The sequence below is a fragment of the Syngnathus leptorhynchus genome, chromosome 1 (genome assembly GCF_054491065.1).
Source record: "Syngnathus leptorhynchus isolate UIUO chromosome 1, UIUO_Slep, whole genome shotgun sequence".
NCBI lineage: Eukaryota > Metazoa > Chordata > Actinopteri > Syngnathiformes > Syngnathidae > Syngnathus > Syngnathus leptorhynchus.
The window spans coordinates 25,241,260-25,258,074 of record NC_141195.1 but is presented as its reverse complement, the minus strand read 5'-3'; the positions used below and the strand labels follow the sequence as shown (position 1 = coordinate 25,258,074).

The window sequence follows — 16,815 nt, the reverse complement described above, 5'->3', positions numbered from 1 at the left end:
TATCATAACGTGTCACCTATTTTTTAACAAAATAAAAATTGAAGTGAATATGTAAAAATAATTATTGTTATTACAGTGAAATGTCGGCAAGGTACACCCTCTGGTCGCCAGCCAATCGGTGGTCATCGGGTGAGAGGGTACCGGTGCCGGGCGGAGTCCCCCCCCATCTGAGAAATAGACCAAAGCGATTGAGGAAAAGCGGTAATAAAGTAGATTCTTCTTTCTTGGGCTATACTTAAGAATAGCCCAGATTGGAAAGCGCTTACTCACTAGCAGGACTGGTTTTTGCTATTGGCAATGTGGCCGACCGCCCAGGGCGCAATCCAAGTGAGTGAATCCACGTCATCAATTGGGTTATGTGAAAAATGTACAATAAATAAATGACGGACCGGATGGTGTTTGCAAAAAATAAAAAATTGGGGGTTTGTGGGGTTTTGATGGATGGTTCACCCAGGGCGCAAAAGTAGTCAGGACTCCGCTCCGCTCTGTACCTCACTACGCCGCGCCGTTTTGGATGAACTGGTTTGTACAGAAGAGGATTAGCGCCAGTGAAGAAAAAAAAAACACACGAGGAGTGACAGGATTCTGACTTTTTTTTCTCAGAATTCTGACTTTATTCTCAGAATTCTGACTTTAAAGTCAGAAATCGGACTTTATTCTCAGAATTCTGACTTAAAAGTCGTAGGTTTGTTTTGCATTCTAGCATGGCAATAAAATATGCCATGATAAAAGTGTTCATGCATACTGACATGACATGCTCTTGCATGCTTGCTTGAGGAGCATTTCGACTTGATACCTACAGCCAGCAGGAGTCTAGCGTGAGTGACTCGATGCATTATTCTTTATTATGGCTTTTCAATTGCTTATTCATGTTCAATCTTTTTGGGTGCTTGGCTTCTACATCACAACATGGTTTTACATTTTGTGAATATTTTACTTGTATAATGAGTGCACTGCCATTTGAATTTCTAATATGACTTGACGGTATAGCCAGTTTGGGAAGTAGAGAGAAACAGTGTGCATCGTTGAAAAACAAAGAACTATTTCAATACATAAATAATAAATAACTCTACTTTTTCTTCTTCTTCTTATTCTTATTATTATTATTACTATTATTATTATTATAAATATTGTTAATATTATTATTATAGGCTCCAGCACGCCCGCGACCCCGTGGGGACAAACAGTAATTATTTTGGTGTATTTTGTAGTTTAAAATTAAAAAGAGATGTTAACCCCTCAAAATTCCTTCTCCACAAAATTGCTGTAGGCACTTTGCTAGTCTCCCCGACTTGACTTGTCTTGACTGAACCGACTCATAAATTGCATTTAAAATGAGAAAAATGTCACAGAACCAAAAAGCTCACAAAAAAAAGCATAAAACTGCATATTGAAGTACAATCTCACCTACATGTATTGATAAATTTACGCACCAAGTGAGTTTATTTAAGCACCAAGCCACTAGTATTCTGTTGAAGGAATAGCAGCAAGTGGCTAAACAAGTTAGTCATAGAGGCGGGGTGTTAAACCAATTTTTGTTGAGGTCCGCGTTCTCATCGTGGTTTCCTTTGGACTGCCATAATGACTGTGCTTCTTCCCAATTAAATTGATGAATAGCTCATTTCGAAATTGGAGACAAGTAAAAAGTGTTCAAAAATTAAAAAAAAAAAAGGTAACAAAAACTGCGAGCAAGTGAAGACAATTTGCATTTTCATTATTAACACATAAGGTCGATACAGGACTGCATAATTGAATTGAGGAATGACTGTTGATGTCTGCGCTCACCGTCTTGTTTTTACATTTAAGCCCAAGACCAGATGGAGGAGCCACCTCGACCAGAACTCTTTGACTTCCATGGTGTCCCCATGACCAAATTCTTCACTGACAACTGGGAAAACGTCAAAACCTTCAAGGCCAAACCAGATGACATCGTCATAGCCACTTATCCGAAATCAGGTGAGGTTTTGAACATGAATCACAATTTCTCATCAATTCATTGATCAATAAAACACCTGTTTGGCTGTCTATTTTGATGATCACTTCAGGAACTACGTGGGTCTGCTATCTCCTTGATCGTTTGTTCTTTGGAAAGGCGAATCCAGAGATAGAAACATCCCTCCCTCTGTATATAAGAGTACCATTTTTGGAACTCTGCATTCCTGGTCATCCCAAAGGTTAAAAAAAAAGTCACATCTATCCCAGATAGATTAGCTAGACCTGTATCTCTGGGCACATTTGACAATTGTTCTCTTCCTCACCAAGGAAAAGACCTGGCAGACCAACTCACAATCACTCCTCGTCTCATTAAAACTCATCTGCCGGTCCAGCTTGTCCCCGAAACGTTTTGGGAGAATAAGTGCAAGGTAAAAAGTGCGCCATGTCTGCAGGTCACAAATGAAAAGCCGAGATTGGTTGTCGTCTTTTTGGAGCAGACAGTCTACGTGGCTCGTAACCCGAAGGACGTTGCCGTGTCCTTCTTCCACTTCAGCCGCATGAACAGCATCCACCCCTCATCGGGAGACTGGGACGGCTTTTTGCAAAGATTCATGGAGGGCAAAAGTCAGGTCAAAGTGGCACCACTGTGGGATTTTTCTTTTTTTTTTTTTTTTTTGCTCGTTGTCATAAATCTCTTGTATGGCTTCAGTGGCGTACGGAGCTTGGCATCAGCACGTGGTCGGCTGGTGGGAGAAGAAGCAAACGTATCCAAATCTGCATTACATGTTCTATGAAGATCTGACCGAGGTGAAATGTTAGCAATAGCTTCACTCGTTAAAATCATTTCAAGTCCTGCTAAAGTGAAAACAACCGTATCTTCTGAATGTGCCAAATTTGAATGCTAAAAAAATGCCAAGTGAAAAAATGAGGCTTCAAAATCGTGGCCATGTATTTTTGTGGCGTAGGCTTGCTAGCTAGCTAACTAGTATGTGAACATATGCTCCGCCCTAAGGCTCCAGGTCAATGTTTCCATTTCTAACTACTACATAACCAAAAAAGGCCAAGTGTAAAAAATGAGGCTTCAAAAAATCGTGACAATGTATTTTTGTCGTGTAGGCTAGCTAGCAAGCTAACGTAAATATATGCTTGGTCATATAGGTCAATGTTTCCATTCCTCTCACTACATAAGCATTGTAGCGACAAGGCAAGTCTGGCTTTCCATCATTTCCGAGTGGCTAGACCGTGTTGTGAATGGAAAGACAAATGTTTTGATGCCATCTGAGCAAGCCTTCCGCGTGCGCAGGACGTGGGACGCGAGATCGACAAGCTGTGCGCTTTCCTCGGCTTGTCTCTCTCGGCCGAGGAAAAGGAAAACATCATGACCGCCGTGGAGTTTGAGAACATGAGAGACAACAAACTGACCAACTTCACCAACGCCCCCTTAATGAATCTGAAGGTGTCTCCTTTCATGAGAAAAGGTACGGAACAAGATTTGTTTTGCCGACGGCTCAGTGGGAATGCCTTGGGGAATTGATTTCTCTGCCTTTTTGAAGGGAAAGTTGGTGACTGGAAGAATCATTTCACTGTGAGCCAAAGTGAACGTTGTGATGAGCACTACGAGCAGCTTATTGGATCTACTGGATTGCGCTTTCGCAGCCAAGTCATTTAACAAACCGGTTCGTCTTTCAAGACATGTCATCAAACTACACCGGCGAGCTTTTCTAGATTGCTCTTCTTGTCGACAGTGTTATATAATGTCGCTAGAGGTGATCAGCAAACAAAACACAGTACGCTTGAATTAGGATCTTTTCGTCTTTTCAGTTTTTATTTGAATCCAGACATGAAATTCGACAAAATGAAATAACAATTGTTAAATGACCCAAATAAAAAGCGCTAATACTGAATATGACTACACATGGATTTGTTTTCTATGGCATGTAAGCTTTGTCGAGGGGGGGGGGGGGGGGGCAACACAGCTCACACTCGGAACTTTCTCTCTGGTCTGGAAGAAAATCAAAGGGAACAAACAAGACAGGATCATCTTTGAAATCCACTGGAATGGAGACCACAACATAAAGCCATTGGACGGAAATCACGAAACAACTTAAGCATCGCTGGGAAAAGTGGACGTCATCCTGTCATGATCATCCTTGTGCTGATAATTAGCCAATAAAATACACAAATAATTATTATTATTATTATAAGTCTTCTGTTGCATCGTACCAACTGCACATGCTCAATCAAGCTCCAACCCAAAAAATACTTGTTTCATTTTCAAAGGGAGTGGAATGATTTTCATACTATCAATCAATATTTCAATCCTTAGCGCAGCCAAGAAAGTCCCGATATCAAAACAACAATACAGCACAGTCGTCAAAAACAAACACTTTCGATTGTCTTTCACAGTGACAAACGTGACTATGTTTCAAATATATCTTTATTCAACATAAAAATAAAAGTATTTACATTGTTGCTTCTATCGAATATATTTGAAAGACACTTGTTTTTTTTTTCTTCATCTCGAGTAATAAAATACTTCAGTCTAGTGCTTTGATGAAAAGTGAAGTGCAGCGATAGATAGTGTGTTCATGCCAAGCCAGATGTTACTTCTCGGCGCAGTCCTAGAAATCTATGGCGGGTTGAAATTCAGCGGAGTTCTGTCTTATGCTATTGCTGTCACCCAATACTGTTAACTGCATGGAAGTGGTTGCCATTTAAACCAATCCCTTGTCAATTCCAAAGCATCCCTGACAAGCATGTTAAGGGCTTACTTGACGAGTTAATTACTGCGGTTTTACACAACCAATACAAGCAAACAACAAAAGTCATGGATGGCACATTGTTTCTTTACATGACAGAGGAAAATTGAAATGAAAACTCTTGGGAACATAGAAACAAAAGAAAGCAAACACCATTGTTGATATGCACACAGAAACTAAAGCTCACTTTGTCTTTTATCCGTAACAATGATGTTTGGCGATGTTCTCAGGCAACCGTTTGATGATCTAATTAGATTTTATTAGGAAGATTCATGACTTCAATCAGGAGGGGCCTACTGAAGAAAAATCCCTCGGAACGCAATGTATCCGTTTTGGACGATGTACAGAATGTTCTCAAATAATTGACATCATCTACACCAGCGCGTTTTTCATTTTTAGTTTAAAATAACTATTTTAACCTCCAGGATCGGGTGCCGTACCCTGATCAATGGTAGACTGGATGTTTTGCCTTGTGTTGGACTCGCATCATATTGGCGCTAAGCTAGTTTGTTTGCAAGCTCCCTAGCCAAACAGTTCACTCTGATGATGATGATATGCTATGGGGGGAAAAAAAATGTCAGAGTTTTGTTTCACAAGTCAATAATTTCACTGCTCACACTTGCAGAGTCGTCATGTCGGCTGACTTCCAGATAACTGCGTGACCCGACGGGCCTCGTAGCCCTCCCCCGCCCCTGTTCAGAGTCTGGTGTGATGAAGGGTCGCGTGTCGTCCACTCCATCCTCCCCGAGATGTCCCGTTGATATTCTGGTGGGATGAAGCGACACGGGGCAAGACACGGACGAGGGGACGTTTCCCGTCTGGTTCCCGGCCCACCTGTGACCCTGATGGGAAGGTGTGGGTGGAGCAGTCACCTGCCTGCTAGGCACACTGCTGAGAACACTTCCCCCCAGAGGCATGGAGGACTCCGTGGGAGCCTCGCTGCTCTCGGAAAACTGAGGGTCACTGTTTCTGCGCAGCCAGAGCCCCGGTATGACTCCGGATCCGAGGGAGGGCGATTGGGAACTTTGGTTAAAAGGGTGAAACAAGCTACCCCCCTCGAGTAGGTGTTCTCGGTGAAGAGCCTCATCGATGCTGCGGGTGAGGTTAATAGGAGACGGGGGCCGAAGATCAAAGTCACACATTGAGAGCGAGGGGTCTCTGTCGGTCTCCAGACTTCCACTGACGGAGCGTTGCGGAGTCAGTCCGAGTGCCTGCATTTTCAGCAGGGAGCTCGTGGAGTCATCGGTTACACCGCGTTCTGCCGAACGACCCCTGTGGTTGCGTACTCGGTTGCTATCTTTGACGGACTGAGGTTGCGCGGGTGCTTGATCGTGATTATGGTTCCTGATGAGACTCTTTGTAATGTCCACTCCAGAACGTTCCTGGCCAGCCCAGTTGTTGGGCACCTCTGCTTGACCTCCTGCTCCAACGCCGTTACTATCGGACTTTCTGCACGGTTTTCCCGTCAGACTCTGGACTATCTTGGACCAGCACGTGTGCCGCTGAGAGGAAGGTCCAGAATGGCCAGGGGACGGCACGTCTCCTGCGCTTCCTCCATCTCCTGCTCCCCCCTCGTCTCTTCCTCTGCAACAGTGGGGCCTCCAGAACACCCACGAAGCTAAGAGAAGGAGGCCTAAGCCCCAGGCCAGCTCCAGTAGTCTGGCCCAGAAATGAACCAGCCACCAGCCCCAGTTGAAGCTCATCCAGTCCCCGAGAAGTCCATAGAGCCAAAAGGTGGCATGAACATGTAGCCCACAGCAAAGCGCTCCGACAACCGCGCAAACCGCCAGCACCTTTCCGATAACGATCCCTTCTCTCCTACTGCCCGTCCAAGCCTTTCTCCTGGCTTCTTCGGTGAGTCCGGGGTGAGAAATGGGAGGGCAACGTATTCGTGGGAAGACATAGAAGAGGAAACCCAGACAGAGACCCAGACCCCAGCATAGGGCGAGAACCTGGAGTGTGACGGGCACCACGGGGGACAGAGCTGGCGAAAACAGATCTGCTGCCAGCAGCAGAGTGCATTGGAGCACAGCCAACACGGCCACAAGGGGAGGACGCTCCAACGTTGAAGGCAAAAGTGTCACTCCGGCCCCCCTCAGGGCCAGCAGGGCCAAGGCGGCCTGCGTCCACACCAGCAAGTGGAGCGGCAGGTTGTAAATAGCCGCGACTGCCGAACGAGGGAGGATCTTATGCGTCCCGTAGGGATCGATCAGAAATAGAGCTGCCCGCAGCGCACCCACCAGAAACAACAAGGCGTTGGCCAGCACCAGAGCCCCTCCGTGAGGACTGCTCGAACCCGGGGACAAGATGAGCCCGAGAGCCGAGCCGGCAAACAAAAGCAAGAAAAGGCTCGCCGAACCGTAGACATGTAGCTCCCACGCAAAAGTGAGATTCTGGCTCAGGTCACCCCAGTAGATGAGGCTTCTATTTGGGGAGGGTGCGGCGCTGGCAGGCGGGGGCGACTTGGAAGCCTGATGAGGATCCGCTAATAAAATGGAGCGAGTCTTCGGTTCGATGAAGCTGGCTCGGGTGACGGGGGCGACGCTGGTAGCCATGACCGTTGGTTTAGCTGAAAAAAAGAACAACAACAACGACATGAGTCTCATGGAAGCGCAAGCTAGCTGTGGTTGATAGGGAGGCGTCAGTTGCTAAAGTCACCTAGCAACTGCCTGGTCTTGTAGACATATGACCTCAAAGATATAATCTGACCTTATTCTCTTGCCAACTAAAGGCTGTGCTAAAGCCACTAGAGGGGTGTATCACTGTACCATCTGGTCCAATCCAGTCTCATTATTATGCTAGCTTGTCATGTAGCGAACCGCCTGAGGTCTAAATATGATTTCACCACAGGAAGATAACCAAGTAATCAAATGAAAGCTCTAAACTAGGATTGCGAGTATCATGGACTGTAAGTACTTCCTACGTGAGGCCCGATAAAACCAGTTCACATGGTCAAGAGAACACATTTCAGCCAACTGGGATATTACAGTCAAGTAATCCAACTAGACTGGCAAAACATCCGACATATATAATCTCAGATATAATCGTATCATGCTAATCATGTCGTTAGCACACCAGACGTATTGCAGAGCACATGGAAACGTGGTAATTACGTTTCCTAATTAGGGTTACATTATGGAATAAATTGTAATGTCTACATGTTCCATAACATCTTCATTTGTCATCATGATGTCTGGACGCGTACCACTTGATTTCTTTGTTCCTGAACCGACACCGTAGCGGTCGACTATATAAGAGACAACAGATGTGCCGTGGTTTATTTATGGAGATATAAGCGACCTCGAAGGATGTCATACAGGAATTTCTTATTTGCCCTCTTGGAGCATGTGACCAGCCAACAAGGAGAGGCTAACGAACCATTGTTGAATTCCAACTTCTTCTTGCGGCCAAGCTATTGGGTTGACCTCTGTGTTTCCGTCAAAGCGTTTGCAACTTTCAGGGGTGTGATGTGGACACATTCCACAATGCCCAGCTGGGTGTGCTTAACTTCCCTCCAGCCTGAAGTGTTCCCCAAACCGCACGCACACATGGAAGTGGTGCAAAATGTTGTCTGTGCAGCCGTTACCGTGTTGTTCCCAAACAATCTGCCCGTGTGTCACACTTTCCCCTTTTTTTTTTCTATACATCTGCTTTTCATTACCGACTTGATTCTGGGAGTTTCTAACGCTTATTCCTTTACCACACGTTGGTTCACCCAACCCAAGGCTTCTGTATTTTTTTTCTTGAACCCATTTTCCTTTTGTATGAATGTTTTCCAGGGATTCCAGTTATTTCCTTTCCTGCTGCCATCTGGATCTACCTTCAAAAGCCTTGCCCTTTCCTTTGAAGTCATTTTCTTTGGTTGTCAGAAAAGTGATTTTTTTGTCCACATGAAAATGGTCAAACAAGTTACCTGTTGGCCGCACAGTTGTCCGTGTTCTGTTCCTCTCCAAACGCGTCATTTTGTTTGTTGCTTTGGTCGGTCTTTTCCGATCCAACTCAGAAGCCAGGAGGATTCCGGACGTAGTTGTCGTTTGGGTGACTTTCTCTGTGGTGATCTTTGGGAGTGAAATCTCGTTTGGATTGGTAACTGGCTGTCTTGGAGTCTGCGGTTGTTTTCCAGTAGATCCCACCGTGGTGGCATTGGAGGCTTCGTTTAAAGTCACTGACCCCTTTTTTCTATCAATGGGAAGTTCCAAATCACCTGAGAAATGGAAGAAAATACAATGTCAAGTGCAAGTGTTGATTTGAAACAGGGGTGAGTTCCTCACCTGTTGATGCAAGGGCAGGGGGCGTGGCCCGTGTCACCGTTGCAGACGCTCGTGAGACAATTTGTGTGGTCATCTGCGGCTCCGTAGCCCGAGCGACCGCTGATGAATTGCGCACATCTGTCATTTTAGTCTGCGCTCGCGGTCCATACTGAGCCGATTCATCGATAGTCGGCGGCACAGGCGCGAGCGATTCCTCCTTTTCAAGAATGAGGCTTGCACTACCTGATCCGAGTCCCTGCAAATCACGTGTCACCGCTTTGTCAGCGGAGGGTAAAGCCAGCACATTTTCCTTCCATGTCTTTGTGAGTGGCGGGCTACCGGAGTCCATCTTAGGCCCGGTCGCGTTTGTCCCAGGGCTCCTCGTCGGAGAGGAAAGGGTCGACACGGCGGAGGGTATTCTCGGCCTTTGCTGCGCTGCATTTGTTGTTGTCAGCCGATCCCGCGCTGTAACCTTAGCTGGCGCGGCGCTGCGCCCGCCGGGAGGCAAAGGCGACCAGGATCCATCTGTCTGCTTGGTGGTGGCTCGAGAGTCTTTGGGAAGATCCGGAGGAGAGAAGGAAGGCGACGTGCCGATGACGACCTGGCCATCAGCTGGACGGAGGGAGGAGATGAGGAAGCTGACTAAAAGGAGTGGCATGGAAGCCATGGCCTGAGTGGTGAGCAGGGGCCTCTTGCTGTTACATCATCCTCACACTGGGCTTCTGTTGAACAACAAAATAAATAAATTAATACATTTTAGCGTCCAAAAACATGCCTTAAACCCAAAGGTGTCAAACTCTGGCCCGCGGGCCAAATTTGGCCCACCGTGTAATTACGCAAACTCAGGATTGACTACAGGAATGTATGTGTCTATACATTTCTTGGTTTTTAATAGTCTCGGGTTATAGTGTGGATTTGGTCCGCTGAGTCAGCGGAACTTCTTTTGCAAAGCGGCACGTCATACAAAGGATGTGTCAAGTCGGTTTCATGAAAACTCCCCTTCCCAAAAGTCTCAAATGTTGCAAAAGTCACCAGAGTTGTGATTGATTGTCAAACAGGTGCCCATTTTCACAGCTTTTGAATCTTGTCATCCGGTATGTCATAAATCAATGAAATATTAGTCACGGGAGTTGACAGTTTGATTGATGTTTTCTTCAAAGCAGTGAAATAGTGCTGACACAAAGAAACACCTCAAGTCTCAAGGTTTGCACAATCCTCAAGGAGCAAACTGATAGCAGCTGGCCTTTCCCTTGTCCCCAAAAATTATTTTCTTCCTTTTTTTAGCACACGGCTTACGTAAACCTTCCTTGTTCACGCTGGCCTCTATCTTTGACTCACTCGGAGAGAAACGCCCCGAGCAGAAGACCGTGCTGAAACTTGAGTGTGTAACATTAGGAGCAGAAATTATTCTGTGTGTGTGTGTGTGTGTGTGTGTGTGTGTACGTGTGTGTACGTGTGTGTATGTGTGTGCGTGTGTGTGTGTGTGTGTGTGTAGGCTCTCATTCTATAGCCAATGAGTCACCAAAGGTTCATTCACCGCCGTGACGACTCGTTTGCACCTTTAACGCAAATGAGCTCATTGAAGTTTTTTTTTTTATTCCACATTTGGAAAAAAAATGACAGCTCTCAAAGTCACAGACAGATGACGTTGGGACTATCGCAATGGTACAATGGCTCATGCAGAGGCATAACAGTAGCCTCTGTGTTTATTTTGCTTCCCGTCCGTCTCAGTCACTTGTTCTACTTTCAGGCTGACTGGCTTGGGACCAGTTCAACTCCCTTCCCTTCCTTTCCTCTTTTTCACTTCTCTTCCTTTCTTTCTTGCATAATTCCAGGCCAGCGATACAGCACGCATCTTTTCAGAACAAGGGTGGGTAGTAGTGGCAAAGATGGCTGGCGGCGGAGAAGGCCGAGTGATGAGATGAAGCTGACAGCAAAAAAAAAAAAGGACCGCGGGCGGAGGGTTGGACAAAATCCTAACGAGGGGAACGACTGAAGATTTCAATGTAGAGCAGGAAGGACAGGCTGGTTAAAATTAAATGACAACAACTATTAAAACCAAAAAAAAAAAATAGACAAATACATGGACAAAAAAGTATCAAATTTTGTTTTCATATCTTATTTTGCTGATTGATTGATCAGATCAATGATTTCCCTTTTTGGATCGAGTGACGTGGGTGTCAGCCAATGAGAACGTCGACTGACTGTTAACTCGCTAACTGTTAGCCAGCATGCCGAGTTGATTTTATTGAATGAAGCGATTGAAAGTGCAGCGGCCGTTTTATCCGTTGGCAATACTTTGAAGGAAGGTTCCATTCCCACAGCGGTGAGGTTTCCGCACACACTGGCCGGCAGCCCAACGGAAACAATCTCATCATTGAGAAATGGCTTTTAATAAGCCCGCGCGCTTCGATGAATGAGTCTCGAAAGGAGAACAAGACGAATGTTTTTGTCTGGCTCAATGAGTTGAAATGAAACAACTGTGCAATCCCCAAAGAGAAGGAAATTGGCACATTGGCTTCCTTTTTGGCAGATGGGTGCAGCCAGCTTGACTATTTCCATCATGTTAGTTGCCCGTTGCTCTCCCCGGGGGCCAAAGGACACATCATTCTGCTCAAGCGGAGATGTTGTGGAGATGGCGTCACGCTCTCTTGCACAATATGTTCTTTCTCCAAAACAGGCAGGAAATGCTTACAGACAATATGAAATAGTACAGCAGCGAGAGATGACATCATTGCTCACGTGATCACGTGGCTAAGTAGCGGAACAGGTGCTAATCCCGTTAGCAACACGCTATTGATGTCATTTCTAATACGAATAATGTTGCTTAGTTCATATGGAACAGACGGGGAGGTGTGTGGAATTTTTTTTTTTCTTCTGTGCCAGCGTCCAGACAGCCTGGCAGCAAAATGTTTCCTTTCATATCCACAGAAGGTTTCTTAGGACACACATCAATTTGTTGGCAGTTTGAAATTGTTTTTTTTTTTTGCATTTACTAAAAGTAGTTGTGTTTTTATCACACTCTATTTGAATCTTGAATAGAAATTTGAATGACAGCAGCATGTGATTATTTTGATCCTAGAGTGGCCATCACTTAAGCTGACTTCCACACTCTCTGTTATCAAGGTGGCAACAAAATTCAAAGTCGGTCAGAGAAGAAGTGAGCTGAGATGCTCCAAAGACGAAGCGGGCCGTCCCAAACTTCTCAAGTCCAAATCTGAAGAAAGCTACAATAGAAAGTCAAGCTAGCAAAGCTGGATGGAAAAAGTGGCTGTGTTTGAATATTCCTGCTGGCCCACAGCAACATAGTGTTTGCACTAACTGCCTTATGGACTGGAGGTGGACAGCGAGAAGCGGGGAAATGGGAGGGAGGAAGGCTATGTGCGGTTATCTTGGTATGTGCTGGAGTGGGGGGAGGTCACCGTTAAAAATTCCACACCTTGGAATAACATGTGGATTGCCTCCATAATATTCTCCAGCTTTTTTCCATTTATTTGACAGATTTGCTCCTTTAAAGACAGCGAAAAATTCCCTTTTAGAGCTCGAAAAATAAACGTGAGTATAATTGATTCTCCTGAAGCGCTGATAGGCAACTATCCCCTAAATGCCGCCCGCTGAGCTTTTAAGGGAGCGGTTTAAAGACGTGCATGGGGAGGGTCGAATGTGCTCCTTTCCAGCCGGCAAGGTCGCGCCGCCAGAGGAGACCAGACTCTAAACGCTTTTGATCCCCGTCCGAAACGGATGTTGCTCTTAAAAGTGCTGAGCCCCACCGCATCAGATCAAAGGCCGAAGGTCACGGAAGGTGGGCTGCTTTGAGTACCTTCCGAAACACGCACGCACCCACACAGGCTGCAAATATTGACTGCCTGAAATCCAGAAGATTTCATTGTCTAGCAGGGGCGTAGCCATCATGGGGCGAGAGTGGCGTGCACAAAATGCTTATCCACTCACATTGGGTTGCTCGTGTCCATTGTGGCCGGATAACTAAATATTCAAAGTGGTTGAGTTAAAACACAATGAAAAGTAGCCAGCCAAATATTCTTTCCGTGGCCACACTTCTATCTAAAGGTGAATATTCTTTTAAAAAGTTCTTCCTCAACGGAATTGCTCATAAACTGGATCATTCGTAAACTGGGGTTCCATTAAATACCCACGTGTATCGTTAAACTGTCTGTCTCGATGCGTTGCTGCACCGTTTGTGTTTCATCGCATTTCGTGTTACGACACATTGACGCTATTTGCTAGCCTGTGGATGGCGTTTCCCATTATGTGTTAGCATTAAGCTCGTGGCCTTACATGGTTTTAAATATACCGTGAGTAATACTCTTTGTTTTATGATGGTGTCTTCTTTCCGGCTTAAGCAATAAGACATTCATTGCCAACGAAGAAAAGCCGCTGAGCATCTTTGAAGTCATTTAGTGCCATTGACGGTTATGGACGCTATTAAGTGGGTTGGCAGTGAATGAGTTAAGAATGAGAACATTCAGGTGTCCAAATAGCGGCCCCCACATTCCCAGTGACGCACACTACAAGTGAGCACGCTAAATCTTGTGCGAGCGCCAAAACACTGTCAGGGGAAAAAAAAGACACTGCCCACATCATAAGTCCTCCCTCAAGTGTTGGCCTGCAACAAGGGAGGGAAGCTAAAGTCTCACTGCCTTGCAGCTGGATGCAATAAAAGGTGTCAAGTCAAGTCAAGTGTTGTGTGGCAAACATTTGCCATTGAAACATTTGTGACAGCTAGTTTGGATACAAAGCGGTTAAAAGTGCTGATTGGAAAGGTTGGATTTCTCAGTGGTGACGTTTTAAGATGCTGAGTTCTGGCAAGACAGACAGACAGATAGATATGTATGGAACTACTGCTTGTTTAAAAGCCTCCAAGGTAAGCCGTTATTGTAGCCCAAGCACCCGCAATTCAAAACAAAAGGCTTATCTTCTGTCCTCTTCCAGCCAACTCGTCCATGAGCGGCGGGCAGTAAATCTTTACTGAGCTGCTTTGAAGGAAAGATGAGGCCTCCTTGTCCTGCCAGTGGATCAGGGCGTGTTGTTTTTCTTCGGAATTGACTTCATCTGGCGGCTCGCGCTTGCCGTCCAGTAGCACGTAGAACCCGTTTCCTTTCCCCAATATTCCAGACTATGCGAATCCTCGACCACGTTGGCCCCCAGACAAACTCGTGTGTTGCGACTGCACACAAACACGACACGCCGTCCACCTGCTAAAACGTCCACGCCCCGCTCCACTTGTTGAAGTGGAACGGATATTTCCACTCTGTGCTTGCTGTTTTCATTTCCCGAGTTCTTATTCGGGCTAATTGGGTTCCCGGTTCGGTCTCGTGAAAGCCAACAAGCCGATGCAGAATTGCCAGAGATGCGACCGGGAAAACAAAGCCTCATGATACTCTCCACTAAAACATTCTTTGTAATCCTTTACCGCTTTACGACTTTCACCCACGATCCTTTTTCCATTTCATTGGAATCTCGGAATCAACTCGTAAAAAGTCTCTCAGCTGCACGTGGCCGATACTACGTTTCTCTTTCCGATATTCTGCCCGTTTGACCTGGGATTGGTAATCGAGCACATTTCGACAAGCGCTCGCACGGCAAAGTTGTAAACCAACACCCTTGTCAAACTGATACAGTAGAAAGAGGAAAAAGCTACGGCAGGTTAAGGTGAGGCCATTGTAATTGTGGCGCACCACAAACGCAGCATGGGAGCCAAGATCCGATTATTAGCCAGGGCAATTAGAAGTACGCTTCGGCATAAATATTCATATTCCTATTTGATAGTGTCTGTTTTCTTGGTGTGTCAGACAGCACTTTTATTTTTTAGATGATACAACATAAATCATTCATTAATCATTAGTTTTAGTTGTATTTTGAATTAATCTCTCAAAAAAATTTTTATCCATTCTGATCAATTTTGCATTTGCGGAATATGAATTAAGCAGCAAAATGTTGGTCCTTCTCAAAAAGTGGCTGCTGATTGAAACATCACACTTGCTCAGGAAATGAGTCAGAACCAATTGCGGCTGGCTCACCTGTTTTCGGAGTTTGGTCATGTGACATTCACAAGCTGCAACGTAATTGGCCATTACCTGAGCCTTGAGCAACTGTGATGTCATTTTCATATAATACAATATATTCTAAATGGACTTAACATTTTTCCTGTATTAAATCATAAAATAGTGTTTTTGATACCTGGAAAAGACTCATTTCAATTCATTTCAAATACAGTTCAATTTATTTTCACTCAAATATTATCTTGACATGATTACAATTTGTGGAGGCCCCAACTTCATAAAAAATGACACCTCACTGCTTCCTCCCATCAATATTCAAATTAGCAAGTGGTAAAATATTCCAATGGTGAGAAATTGACTACAGTAGCTTCCTCTAATGGTCACGACGCTTAGTCACATTGTATCACTGCGCAAAAGTGACGCCGCACCGCACCGCACCGCAGCCTCCGCGACCCCCCCCCAAAAAAAATTTATTTGACGTACCTGCTCGCTGTGCGCCTCCTCTGCGCCACCACGCCGGTTAGGACGAAGTGTCCATAGTCCACGGCTGATGACTGGAGGAAGACGAAGAGGAGAATGAACGAACGCTCGCAGCTCGGTTTTACTCTGCTGCAAGCGAGCGAGCGAGCGAGCCAGCGAGCGAGCGAGCGGCTTGACCACGAGCGAGTGAGCACGAGAGAGAGGGAGGGAGGCGCGCCCCCTCCCAGCGCTGCATCTCTCTCTCTCTCTCTCTCTCTCTCTCTCTCTCTCTCTCTCTCTCTCTCTCTCTCTCTCTCTCTCTCTCTCTCTCTCTCTCTCTCTCTCTCTCTCTCTCTCTCTCTCTCTCTCTCTCTCTCTCTCTCTCTCTCTCTCTCGCAATTAGTCACCATGGAAGCGCAGCCTACACATTACGCAAGCTTTTCCCAACCCCGCACGCACAAAGCTGGGCAAGTGGATCGTGACGTCATAGATTCTGTACCTTACGGCTTTAATTCGACTAAGCTCCTACACCAACTATGTTACCTATTGAATGTAATGCTATCCAACCAAACCACTTTTTTTTTGTATAACAATGGTTCCATTTTTTTTCTTCACACCAATTACCACCATGAAAAAAAGCTTTACTAACAATAAAAACCAGGAACATAGTAGTTAATCAAAACAAAATGGAAGTTGTACGGACTGCTGTGTAACAAATGGAAAGCACTCACTTTGTCACTTGAGGAAATGCTAGAAGTCTTTTGGGAGAACATTTGGTTTGTATTTCTGCTGGGTCTCTCTGTGGTACCACTAGATGGCAGTACATTTAACACAGTGTCTCTTTAACACTGCGCTCTGATGCCAGTCGCCGCCACTCCTATCATTCCATAACTCAACTCAACTGCAGCTACTACAAAAATACTTTTTATTACTTCATTCTAGCAGCTTGCTTACAACGCAAAGCAAAAAAACCCCAAAAAAGATAGTGATGACTCAAAACATGAACATTTATCTCTGGGGGCATGATCCTGCAGCACTAGAATACCCAACCTGGATTCATTTGTATCAGTGACATGACTAGAGGCAGCCTCAAGTGCATATTTGAAATGGCGTCTGTGTTTGTTTGAAGGGTACGAGGGTAGCTGATAGCAAGCTGGAATATGAGCTGGCCTCCATCTTTCTGCATCATCATGCTGCACCTTGGCCTAGCGCCTGCTTTTCAGTCCCCACCTGCTCACTCACCTTCTGGGGTGCTGTTGGAACAAGCGCACGCATAATATAACCACAAAGAATCCTATACGATATGCACTGAGCAGCTATGTCGTTATATTGTGCGAGTGGTGCCATTTTTCCTCGGAATTCATCAATATTTAAAGAATAAAATATCATACA

The 16,815-nt window shown here is 45.4% G+C and overlaps 2 protein-coding genes across 3 annotated transcripts; one reads left to right on the top strand and one right to left on the bottom strand.

Moving 5' to 3' along the window:
* Positions 1–155: 155 nt before the first annotated feature.
* Positions 156–3,871, top strand: LOC147063024 (cytosolic sulfotransferase 2-like). Of its 2 annotated transcripts, none has more exons than XM_085915573.1 (8): positions 156–327; positions 1,807–1,956; positions 2,046–2,174; positions 2,263–2,363; positions 2,433–2,559; positions 2,645–2,742; positions 3,239–3,413; positions 3,489–3,871. In XM_085915573.1, exons 2-8 carry the CDS (start codon positions 1,818–1,820, stop codon positions 3,602–3,604), a joined length of 885 nt encoding a protein of 294 aa, XP_085771699.1. In that variant the 5' UTR covers positions 156–327; positions 1,807–1,817; the 3' UTR covers positions 3,605–3,871. The 2 variants fall into 2 exon arrangements, with proteins under 2 accessions (XP_085771699.1, XP_085771691.1); XM_085915565.1 differs by having other exon boundaries at positions 156–818.
* Positions 3,743–15,574, bottom strand: LOC147063023 (proline-rich transmembrane protein 4). The gene is made up of 4 exons (XM_085915555.1): positions 15,448–15,574; positions 8,966–9,666; positions 8,608–8,898; positions 3,743–7,263 (listed from the first exon to the last, which is right to left on the bottom strand). The coding sequence occupies exons 2-4, from the start codon at positions 9,609–9,611 to the stop codon at positions 5,285–5,287; spliced, it is 2,916 nt and encodes a 971-aa protein (XP_085771681.1). The 5' UTR covers positions 9,612–9,666; positions 15,448–15,574; the 3' UTR covers positions 3,743–5,284.
* Positions 15,575–16,815: the final 1,241 nt, after the last annotated feature.